We start from the raw sequence: 12607 nt of genomic DNA, 5'->3' as shown, positions 1-12607 counted from the left end.
TGGAGCAGCAGCTTTGATTCTTTGATTCTTCTTACCCGGCCGGCAGGTTACAATGGTCGCCCGTGTCCCGGTACAGAGTTTCTGCATGTTCAAATTTAAGACCTTTTTAAGACCATCATGAATGGTATAAAAGACCTACATCGCCACAAAAGTGTACGAACTTCATCCAAAAAAGCTAGCTGGCTAGCTAACAAAGGTGTGTTAGCAGGGATTTACTGGCAGCTTCAAAGATAACTTCATTACCCTAAATAGTGAAGTCCCTGTGATTATTGTCATGGGACATACAAAAAAAAAAAATACATGGAATATATGAGATTAAATAGAAATTTGAGACTTGTGACTAACCTGTTTAAGGGCAACTTGCTTAAAATTAAAACATTTTAAGGCCTCAATGTTAGATACATGAATTTTATTGTTTTATGACCCAACCCTGCTTTAAACTTTCTCCCTGTCTTATCTGCTACGCTCAGTCTTCGTGCTGCTGCTTGTTCTCTAATGTTCTTTGCCACAGCTCTGGGACCTTTACTGAACAGCTGCATTTATACAGAGCTGGGTTGAACTAATGGCTGAGTTTCACTTCGGTTTGTAATGACTCAGCACAATCATTATGGAGCTGGCTTGTGTTCTTGTCTGAAATCTTGCCATATTTTTCTTTCCTTTACTGAAAAAACAACAAGTTAAATTTATAGAAAATGTTCTTTAATTAGTTTTTTTTAAGTCACCAATAGAAAATAAAACTACAAAAAAAAAAAAGAAACAAACAAAAAAGCAAAAACAAAGAAGTACCATCTTGGCTTTACTTGATAACAATGTGCTAAAATTACATTTATGCAAACAATCTGTTTTTTTCCCAGTGTTTTTCAGAAAATATACGCCTTCTAGCTGCAGTATTTACAACGCTGCTGTAACTACAGTAAACGAGCTGCCGATGTCGGTCCAAACGACGCAGCAGCAAACTCAATCATGACATCGCCGAGAGATCGGCCTCCTTCGTCGAGCGAGCTGAAAATGACATCACTTCCAGGCATGGTCTTTACAGTATAAACATGTCAACAAAAGTGACAAATATTTCATAAACCGGTGGTAACCGGTCGGCCGTGACGGCGAATGTGGTTTGCCTCCCGTCTCTCTGTTACATCGGTATGTAACAGACTCCGTTTCTCTGTGGGGCTGCTGAGCGCCCAACTCTCTCTGGGAAGCTCTGGCTGATTGAGCCACGCCTCTCCGGAGGCCGATGATAATCAGAGAGCAGCCAAACAGATAAAAGTCACTAAGCCCTTCCTGCGGCGCGGGAGAGGCGCGCGCTCCCTTCACTTCACCGCTAATTGTGACAAAGCAGCAAGGCGGCGGACGAAGCCTCCCTTCTAACTTATTTAAAAAGTCAGAAAGCTTTCTTTTTTTTTTTTCTCTCCCCATTTAGACGTTCGGCAAACTTTTGCTGCAAAACTCTGCGAGTGCAGTCAGGGGAACACGTTGTGCCAGTCTCCGGTGGGTTCCGGAACCACTTCCAGGTCCAGCTCGGGTGATACCTCCACCTGAGGCGCCGGCTCGTCCTGGCCAAGGGACACGTCTTGTAGTTGACCTGTAGCGGCTGGAAGAAGAAGAAGAAGAAAAAAAAAATCAGCGTACATTTGCATGACAGTTCCAGTAAATAGTTCCCTAGGGAAAAAAAAGAGCTCTGTAAAGCGGAAGAGAAGCCGGTTAACACTCATCGGCAGAGGAGCGCCGGCAGCTCTCAGTCTGAAAGCCATTTGCTCGAGGCGTCATGCAAATGAGACAATCTGTCAAAAAGCAATCTTCCTCTCCTTCCTGAAACATTTGTTTTAATATTTCGCATTCTTCCTCCTTTTTTCTAAGCTTATTCTCCCTATGAAAACACAATGTATGCAGAGCAAACCATTCCAACCAGCTGAGGGATGCGAAACGGTCTCATTTGGAAGTTGTAAAAATGGCGGGAACCGTTCGACTTAAAATCAATTTAGGATAAACCGACAGTTTGGCTCGGGGTTGAGAGGTTCAGTCGGCGCTCTGTGATAATGCGGGGGCCACACTCTGGATTGAGCCTCACAGCGGGAGTCGCTTTTGTCATCTCTGTCAAAACTCACAATTTGGCAATGTTTCTGGAGCAAGAGAGAGAGAGTAACAGAAACAATCAGAAAAACACGAGTTATGAGGAAAAGACAGATACACGATTACGAAAGAGTCCTGTGGTTTTTCAAAGCCTTTCCAAGGTTTTCTTGTCTGCTTTGTTCAACCACGTCAATGAATGTCCAATTTAAAAAATAAAAATCTATTCGTTTTGGTCGATTTTCTATTCCTGGTTTAATACAAAAGGAAACTAAACTACATTGTAACTACAGCACAGATTGAAAACTATGTTTCTGACGTACTTATCTTTGTCCAAACAACAACCTTTTTGTCGATTCGCTCAAACCGTTGAAACGGTTTGGACACCCTATGCACAATCGGCTCTCGCGCTCGGTTAGTTTAACCTGAGCGCAAACAAAATCATCTCCTTCAACATGCAGTGAGATACAGCGAGGGTTGGGAATTTGAAGCACTTGCACGTTAATTCCCTTTGCAGACGACAAACACTTATGCCTCTATGATTTCGATCAGTGTACATGAAGTGCTTATGCACCTTCCTGTTCCTGCTGCACACAGCCTTGAAACGCGTGTGTGAGCTGAATCAAATATTTTACATTTGCTTTACTGTGTTCTACCCAGTTCTGTAGATGCATGAAACCATAGTCAAATTAACTTTTTGTGCACTGTAAAAATGCCGGTGATAAAATCTTAGGTGTAGTGTTAAATACAAAGTGTTGGTGTTGTTTTCACACCGCACAGCTTTAAAATGACTAGTGTGAACATACACTAGCTGTTGGAGTTAAATTAACACCGGTACTTTTACAGTGCATAAAGCGGATTCTGTATGAAATAAAACAGTCACATTGATTGTCTTTTAGTAAGAACCCTTCAGTTTTCTAACTAAAACACAAAACAATCCAGTTTCTACAGAGAACGGCCTCAGAGAGCCCAGCATGGAAAGTTCTGAACTGTGTTTCTGCAGCGACTCCCGGAGAGCCGTTACTGAAAGCAGTGGGGTGCTGGACGCTCCAAGCCTCAGAAAACAACTACAGCGAACTCATGTTTTGTTTTTTCTTTTTTTCTTTTTTTTTTTTCAACAAGAAAATTATTCAGCAGGAACTTCACTCGGCTCAGCTAAAGCAAAACCATTTTGCTTTAATCCCAACGAAACACGTGGAGAAACAATGTCTTTATTGTTCCTCCTGTGAAAGTGTAGTTAAAATAAGTAGTTTTCTTAAAAACAACAACAAAAAAACTCAGCTAAAGATGTTTTGGATTTTAGCTGCCTTTGTGCTTTAGCTTTTTTTATTTTTTTTATTTGTTTAAATCCTAAGATTTTACTTTAACCTACAAATCCATAAACTTATCGGGGGGGAAAGTAGTTTGACAGAAGTCAAAGTTCAAAATAACTTTCATTTGTAACTTGTCGTGTTTGTCGTTGATGGACTATATTGGGGCATTGAGATCCTCCAAACAGAAAAGGCAAATATATGCTTCAAAATGCTTCTGCAGTTTTCACCAAAAAAAAAAAAAAAAAATTCAGCTCACAACATTTGCAATTGGCATTTTCACAGGAAATGCCAATTGTTCTAGTTTCCTTAAGTGTCCAGGCGACCCGGGAAGCTGTCCAAGGAAAACAAAGCAAACACTAAGGGTAGTCGAAAGAAAAAAGTTTCAACAAGAGTGAAAATGCTTCGTGGAAGTACTATCAGGAGAAACCGACAGAGACAGAGACGGGCTGAGGTTGTGGCAGAGTCTCCCGTGTGTATTCTGACGTGTCGCAATGTGTGAGCCATACGCCACGCTTTGCAGAGAAGAAACTAAATTAAAATTCCAAGTGAGTTCACATCGGCTTCGCTTCACAGCAAAAAGCTTCAAGACAGAATGAAACATCATATTTAACATCAAATGAGAAGCAATGATGTGGAGAAAAGATAAAAAAAAAAAAAAAAAAAAAACTAAGGAAAAAAGAAAAGGCCTTTGAAAGAATAAAGCCACCACTCCCTCTCGGGAACTGGGAGAAGAGTAAGGTGCGTTAGGGGGCTGTGTTGCTTCATCAGGCACCTTAAATCCAAACAGGAATCAAAAGGAGCCAAAGAAAGAGATCAATGGGAATCAAGGTGGTGTGGCATGAAACATCAGCAGCGACAGAGCTCCTCTGTCTGCAACTCTTTCAACAAAGTGACTGAACAAGACGGACCGTGATTAAAGGACGACATGAAAACTAAAGATTGTAATCAACGAGCTGCTTTTGTTAAGCCCTAAATTACCCACAACCCCCATGCAGGAACACGGCTCTTCCAACTGGAAGTTATTTTGACATTCTGAAGGCCCAGCCAGCGTCTCTGAGCCGAATCTGATAGAGAATCTGAAGAGTGGAGTGGTGGCTCAAAGACAGATAATCCAAAATACGAGAGGAAACATGCAAGCAGCTTCTTATTGCTGTGATGCCAAAGTAGATTTTCCCATTGAGAAGGGCTGAAGTCATTTTAAGCATGCCAAGAATGACTTCAGTCTTCCTGTGAGCTTCTGAAGGTGTTGTTTGTTTGCAGTAGCAGACTCCAGTATAAGCTGGATATCACCGATTAGGGCCAATCAAGACAATCTGGCTTTTTGTTGTTGCGCTGTGGCTTTTGTCTCCATTTTCTGTCCAGGATCTGTTTCAGTGTTGTTGCAGGAACAGCAACATCTCTTCCATGAACTTTCTCAACTGTTGCATTTAGGCTAACAGGACAGTAGCATCTGCTAAAATGCTAAGCTGCTCTTTAGATGATGTGCTTTGCATTATTGCAGTCATCTTTGTTTTGTTTTTTTTTAACATTTGTATCATATCTTGAGAAAATTTTCAATTAATCTGGTGAATAATCTCAAAGAAACAATATTTTGTTTTTTTTTTGTGAACAATCTCCTTTCCAATGAAATAACAACTTGCTAAAGTAAAAGTGATGGAAGTCGATGCAGAGAGAAGCCAGCCAGAAAGATCTGAGAAAGATCTGTCGAAGTCTAGCAGAGTTAAGGTGTCAGAAGCTTCAAGTGAGAAACGGTGCAAATCTCAGTAAGAATGACACAACTCAAGGTACTTTAAGGGCTTTGAAATGGATCAGTGGAGAATGTGTGGAAAATTTTAAACACAAAGTGAAATGAAAAGGGGGGAAAAAAAGCAAAAGGTTTGCCAATTATTGCCGTAACTTCAGGACATTATCGCTTGATAATGTACAGGTCGCACCAAAACAGAACAAACTCCTGAATTTTAAGAAAGTAATGAAAATTCTCAGAGTCAAATATTTCTCTCATTCTGAAATTTAGCAAATTGAAAATATTTCATCGATTCAAACTGACTAAACGGTAAAAGTTTGAGTTATGTCTTTTCTATGAGGTGCACGCAAACGTCTGGTTACAAATGTTTCCCCTAACTAAGGGTGCGCAACATAAACAATATGTGCAAATTATCACAAAAATCTAAAGTCACCGTCTCTGCATTTATTCCTATGTATCTAACTCGCTACGTGCCTGGTGTCGCATCCTCCTCCATCCATATGGAAAACTCCTGAGTGTTCAGCCTGACAAGAGTTATTTTGTGTTCAGAGGCAGCAATTTAATAGAGGAATGACATCTGATCTGCCAATCCAGGTGGGTTAAGGACTTAGCGGGACGACAGCAACGTGACCTTTTACATGAAGTGACAAATATGAGCCGTTAGCTCACTGTCAGCCTCAAAAAGGTTTTCGCGAAAGTTTCATTTTGGATGACAGCACTGCTTCAGAAGGAGGATGAAAAGTTTGACGGGGTCTGTTGGAAAAAATGTCGGCTGCTGCGTAGCAGACGGGCTCACGGAGAGCTAGCATGCTGTACGGATCATGCTAAATTTCTGTAGCCAAACAGCAACTAACAGATTTAGGTCTCCATGAATTATTAATCAACCAAAACAGCCCAATAATGGACTTTTATTTTCTTAATGCTTTTGGCTGCTTTACTTCTGATCTCTGCCTGCTTTGAGTCTGACAGTTTAATTTTGATGGGTCGATATACGACTCATTTTCTTAATGGCTGATTATTTAACAAACCTTCTGGATACACCGTACTACATTTGCTTTGAAGTTAAACAACTATTTCCTCCAACGAAATGTGGCATGTTTTTATGAAACGTCTTGTCTCTAAATCTTTAAAACAACATTTTCAGAAAATGCTCAAGCATGTGGTGTCATTACACATTTTTATATGGTTTTTACCCAACTTTGATATTACTAAATTGTTTATCACCAACATTTCGAGTGGTAAGTGCGTGCCGTCCTGCATGACCCTGTGAAACGCTCCTACTTTCCCTCCATGCCTAAAAAAACGAGTAAAAACACGGAGGAAGACAGTAATTCATGCATTAAAGGTTTAATGAGTTAGTGGGACTAGAGCTTTCCTCAAGGCAACGTTATTTACCCCCCTGCAAGTCCTCTGTGTGAGTGACATCCACACCCATGGAAAAAACCTGGGAAAATTGAAAACAGCATCTTCTAGTCCTTGAGGAGTTTGGCCCCTTATTATCTGTCACTTCAAACAACTGCAGCTCTAGCTTGACATTTTGAATCGTCCACACCGTACTCCGCCCGGCGCCCCTGAGCAAAGCACTTTGTCAAGGTACTTTAGAAACAGAACGTATATCTGTCCGCTCCACTCTGCGCCACCAGTCATCTTCAATAAGCGCCTGCTAGACGCCCAGGCCGAATGCTCAAATGAGATCAATAATCATGCGTATGTGGGTTAACAAAAGGTCACCTGCAGCCTTAATCTTAATTGTTACGCTGTCAGGAGAAGGTTAAAAAAAAAAAAAAAATCATGTCTTGGCAGAAGAGGAGCAGTGGGTGAACCTGTCTGTCAGCAGAACATCCCGGCTCTGTGATTTATAGAAGCCTCTTGATAGTGCCATTGAAATCACTTCTAAGAGGAGGCGGTGGTTCGCAGGGTTCGCTTTTTTTCCCCCACTCTGTCATCTAAAAGGGCTCAAAGGACCCATCTGGTTTCCAGCGTAAACAGGGATGAATATTAGAGAACTGTTTGGCCACAGGACAAACAAACAGATACAGAAAAACACCAGGCAGACAAAGAGGAAACAAAAGGACAGTATTTGCGTTTTCCATCACTGTCGCTCGTTGGGCTGCTCACCGTATCCGTGGGATCTCTTCATGTGGTGTTTCATGTTGCTCTTCTGCGTGAAGCTGATGCTGCACACCTCGCACTTAAAGGGCTTCTTTCCCGTGTGTTTGACCATGTGGACCTGCAGAGCACTCTTCTGGTTAAAGGCCTTGTCGCACTGGCTGCACTTAAAGGGCCGCTCGCCTGCAAACGGACACGCAGACACCAGATCAATACGCATCGTCATCGTCAAACATGTTTTTAACGGGGACTTGCAAGTCGGTCCAATTAAGACGCTGCGTTTAAATCGCCGGCCGTGAAAATATTGAATATGTGACACAGTGTAAGAAACAATTTCACTGTACGGTTTGAGATGCCAGTCAGCGCTTTTCATTCCAACTTTTCATAATGTTCTAATTGCAAAACTTGTTTCTGAACTTTGAAAGTGACAGGCTGTTGAGAAGTGCTTTACTTGTAAATCTGATCTCCACCTCAGTGGATAATTAAGTCAACAATAAGTCACTGAGATGTTTGCCACCAGCATGAGGCTTAATGAGACAGCAGTTCCTTCCCCACAGATGTCTCTCTTATAACGACTGCCACGCCGCTCCACATTTAAGATCCATAAACATCAAAATAGTGTTGATGTGCAATGTTTCAACATTTTTTGTTTGGTTGTTTGTTTTTTTCCCCCATCACCAGCCAATTCCTTCTATGTATTTTTATGAAAATATGATGTTTCAGTCTGGCATACATTTTTGTAATTGGGGGGAAAAAAAAGGGGTTTTAGTTTAGCAAACTGAAATTGAAAGGCAAGATTATTTACACACAGTCACAACTTAAGTGTCAACGATTACTGACAGAGTTTGGAAATATGTGAAATTTTATTTCACTTTTTCAGTGGTGAGCGCGTTATGGCTAATCTAGCTTCCCCTCAAAACATTAGCTCTGCTAATCCACTAATAGCTAATTTGTTTAGCGCTTTTGCTAACTTTGAAAACATTTATCAAACTTAGCTTCTCTTCAATTATTTTTCAGGATAATTTCTAAAGTGCCAATTTACTTGGTTGGTTGTTTTTTTTTACCTTGTTTCAAACAAGAAACTACAGTACCAAAATAAAACACAGACAGTAGAGAACAAGATGTAAATACAATATGTAAGGCCATTCTAGGACATGTAAATTATGTCAAAATTAATTTGGTGCTCAAGTGCGGCTATAATTTGAATTCAAGTTAGCTCTTTAGCGTTAGTTTGTGCCAGAAACCTTGTTGGTGTAGCGCTTTAGTGTTAGCGGATACAATCTTTACAATTAGTGCTTTAGGATTAGCGTGAAGTTTTTAGTTAGCGCTGACCAACACTGCACTTTTCCAGTTTATCCAGCAGCTCCTAATTCAACCAGTTAGCTGCTCTGCCTTAGAAAGTAACGACACAAACTGTCTTATTTCACATGAGCTTGAATAATTCACCTGTGATATTAATTTAAAAGGCAGCTGGCAAGTTTTCAATCATGTACAAAAGAAAAAGATGATGGCAACATTATTATCAGTTACTATTAAATATATTTACTTCACTGCTAATAAGTGTCTGAACTCCCAGTCATCATCCACCCACAAATTAAAGCACTTTTGTATTCTATTACATGTGTCAAAATGGCTCAGAGCAATTTTTTTATATACAAATTAGCTACAGAACAAATGAGATGATTAGCCAGGATCACCTGAGTCGCACTCTCTTTTCAAGCACCCTCAGACAACAAGGTGAAGGTCTGCTTCTGATTTGTAATTACATGTTTCCCTCTCAGTCTCTTCCATCAGGTTCGGAGTGGCTAGAAATGATTTATGTTGAGCATGATTGAAACTGAACAAAACGGCGCCTCAGGATCTGCCTGGTGAGAATACGCGCAGACTGAACCGGGGTGTTTGGGATTTTGTTAGAGACCAAAACGTAATTAAGATTTTTGCTATGGAAAACACGGGAATTAGAGCTTCATTAAAATTTTAACGGAAAAAAAAAAAAGTAATCACTTTAAAATGCCTGTCATTAAATCCTGGATTCATTAAAGCATTTACTGTGTCCTTACCTCGAATTCAATAAGCCCCATTGAAAAGGTGGAAATGCTCATTAAATAGGCTATTTAGCTAATAAATTGTTTAGCTTTTGATAAGCAGGACAGTAATGTCACTTCAAAAGCTGCTGCTGCAGCAAATTGTTATTACAGACACTTAATCTTTAATTTGAAATAAATCACACTCTAATTAACTTCCTGCCTAAACAACAAGGCAGCATTGAAAGTTTGAAATATTTATTTAGAGCCACAATAAATACACTGCAAGCACAGCGACTAAAAATGAAACCATAGCCGGATTGTTTCCTTGGCTACATCTCTCACACTAAACAATTGATTTTAATTATTTCAAATAAGTAATTTTTCCCTCATTTTGTGAAGTTGAACCAAACTTTAATTGGCCGTTCTGTTTGGCAGAAAAGCTCAAGTTTATAAACTTCAATCTTTTAAGCCTGAATAGTTTTCTGGACTGGATTTCTTTTGACTCCGCCTCCACCCCCCAAAAACAACAATGAATGTCTTTTTATCACACACATTCTTAATAAATGTAGGTGAATATGATGTTGTACTCATAAAAGCCTTCTGGAAAGATACAGGAGCTTTATGAGCATTTTTCTAGAAGTGCATTTATAAGGTCAGACACTGATGTTGGACCACAAACGCCTCATAAGGTGTTCCATCAGGCTGAACTCTGAAGACCAGTCCAGATTTTTTACACTCCTTACTTAATTCGTACACTGGTCCCTGCTTAAATACATTTGGCATTACAGTGAATTTTATAGACCTACATAATGAAAATAACCTCCAGCTTCCTCCCACCTGTGTGTGTTCGGTTGTGTCTCTCCAGCTGGCTGCGCTTTGCAAACGCCTTCGCACAAGACGTACAGTTGAAGACCCTGGGCTTCTGGGAGCTGGGTGAAGGGCCCGGCTGGTGCACCCGCTCATGCTCCTGCAGACCAAATTATGAATATATAATACATGTACCTGCAACAAACTGTCAAAATTAAAGCGTCTCCATAGGCGCGTCATGATAGCAAATCTAAACTGTCCCAGTAATTATTGGGTTTAATTGTTTTAAGATCATTTTCAAGTAGTATATTGATAGAGGCATTATAATGCAAGAACTCAAACATTATAATGAATGAACTCTAATTTTGTGAACAACACATAGCCCTGGAACTCGGAGGTACTTTAAAGTTCCAAAAATAAATAAAATGAAAAATAAAATGTAAATAAAAACCACTTAGAACCCAAACCATAAATAAAATGGATTCTGATGCATCTTTAAGCAAAAACTATTAATCATGATAACAGAAATTGTACACTGAAATTGTAATTGCTTATTGTGACTGGTTTATGTCTTTCAGCTAGAAATAGAGATAAAAAGTGGCGCTTGGAACAAAATGAAGAAAAATAGTTTTTTGGGACTGAACTTTATTCATTCCTCGCCCCAAAAAGAGAAAGATTTATCAGAGACCGCATCCAGAATTTAAAATTAGGAAGAATAGAACGACTCCCTGCAGCAAAATATCATGAAGTTGAGCTAACATAATGTGAAATTGAGCTAGCTGTTACTGCTGCTATATGAGGACTGTAAAAAATTGTCACACTGGGACAGAAGCGTCATCAATCTTGCAGAAAAGATCTTCGAAAAATGAAGCCATTTCCAAAAAACCTCACTCTACATCCAAAGAAATTCAATATCTTGGAATCTGTGCCTTTGGGATATTTGAGTGCCTGATATGATCTATCACAGAGAAATGGTTTAATACGCGCGACTCATTTTTCAGGCCCCTGATATTCCTAAAATCCATCTTCCGCCGCCTGCAGCACAGAAAACGACCAAGGTAAAAAAAAAAACAATAAAATAAAATAAAATAAACATCCCTTTCATGTTTTCAATTTTCCCTAAATCAAACAGGAATAGATTTCCCATGGTACCGCAACATGACAAACAACAGCAGCGCCGTTTTATCCTTCCCACCATCTAAAGTATACACCCAAGTTTTAGATGGAGGCTAATGAGGAACCAGGGGAGCAGAGGAGGAAAAGGGCTTAGTCACTGACTGACATTCAACTAATCCCAGCTTCATTAGTTATAGTGAGAAATCAGTGCAGCTCCAATTGTTGGGGCGCATGTACAAAAACAAAAACAACAACAACAAAAAAAAACCTGTTGCTCTGTGGCCTTTGCGTAGCAGAAGTGACACGTGGGAGGGAAAGGGCTTGAACTTTAAGCTGCGTCCTCCTCCTTCCACCCTCACATGTCCTTCAGCGCTTCACACTGCAGAGGAAATAAAATGCCACTGGCGCTCAACGTTTCGTCATCTTCAGAGCCGGAACAATTCTTCGACACTCCCTTCCGCGTCTTGGCGTTATCGTCGCCGTTCAATGAAAGACGCACTTGACTGTAAACAGCCGGTTGTGCGTCACAGTTCTGACCTTGAGGTGCGTAGCTCGCTTGAAAGCCTTTTTGCAGACGCCGCAGACGTGGCAGCGGTCCTTGCCGTGAGCCTGTTTGCAGTGCCGCCGCAGCGCGTTGGCGTTCTCGCACAGCTGGTTGCAGTAATAACACTGGTTCCTGCTTTCCATGTCCAACTGGGAGTCTTTCCCACCTTTCCCCCCGTCAGCAGGATTCTGCATTCATAACAGAGTGTGTTAAGAGTTTACATTTCATCCCTGCTTTGGGAAATTCTCCAAAACGATCCGCTCTCATCTGATCGTCGCCGAAGGTTTTGTTGATGTTGATGACACTCATGTTGTGATTTTCTACAGTTTGGAGCTAAATTCCTTAAATTCAATCAAGTGTTATCCAATTTAATGAAACTGAATGCATTTAGGTATTCCCTCATATTATGCGCAGGACAACAATACTTACAAAATATCCATTGTCAGATGCCCCATTCGTGGACTGGGAATGGTGACTGACCAGTAAGACCTGCTGGCTTGAACTGGCAGATTGCCCCGGTATACCAGTCTCATTTAGCACCGCAGGAAACGTCTGACCCTAAATGTGGAAAAGATAGTCTTGTAAAGCATCTGATTAAAAAAAACAAAAACAAAACATGTCTTCACAGAAATGGTTGAATCTTGCTTAGATTTTAAAATCACTAACAATTAGATACAGGATCAATTCAATCCAAAAATCACAATCGGACCTGATAGTGATGTAATTTCTGGATCGGGTATCATACTTCGGCCAACGAGGCAGACCCTACCTACTGACGACTGGCAATGGCAGCTCCACTAACAGCGCTAAGCACTAATAAAAGCCCCTAACAAGGTTGAGCATTTCCTTCACCGGCTGGAGGTTATAAAGTCTCAGTTTG

At 40.5% G+C, this 12607-nt stretch overlaps 1 protein-coding gene across 1 annotated transcript in view; it reads right to left on the bottom strand.

The window, feature by feature from the left end:
- Nucleotides 1-783: 783 nt before the first annotated feature.
- Nucleotides 784-12607, bottom strand: part of znf236 (zinc finger protein 236) — a 62266-nt gene continuing 50442 nt past the window's right edge. The window contains exons 28-32 of the mRNA XM_016676396.1: nucleotides 12157-12285; nucleotides 11721-11915; nucleotides 10098-10227; nucleotides 7243-7416; nucleotides 784-1591 (exon numbers count right to left, since the gene is read on the bottom strand). Of these exons, the coding sequence (XP_016531882.1) occupies nucleotides 1461-1591; nucleotides 7243-7416; nucleotides 10098-10227; nucleotides 11721-11915; nucleotides 12157-12285 (759 nt within the window). The 3' untranslated portion in view covers nucleotides 784-1460. The remainder of the gene's footprint in view (nucleotides 1592-7242; nucleotides 7417-10097; nucleotides 10228-11720; nucleotides 11916-12156; nucleotides 12286-12607) is intronic.

This window comes from Poecilia formosa, unplaced genomic scaffold (genome assembly GCF_000485575.1).
Source record: "Poecilia formosa unplaced genomic scaffold, Poecilia_formosa-5.1.2 Scaffold0, whole genome shotgun sequence".
Taxonomy (NCBI): Eukaryota; Metazoa; Chordata; class Actinopteri; order Cyprinodontiformes; family Poeciliidae; genus Poecilia; species Poecilia formosa.
Note: the sequence above shows the minus strand (reverse complement) of the source record. Positions and strands in the feature narration are given on the sequence as shown.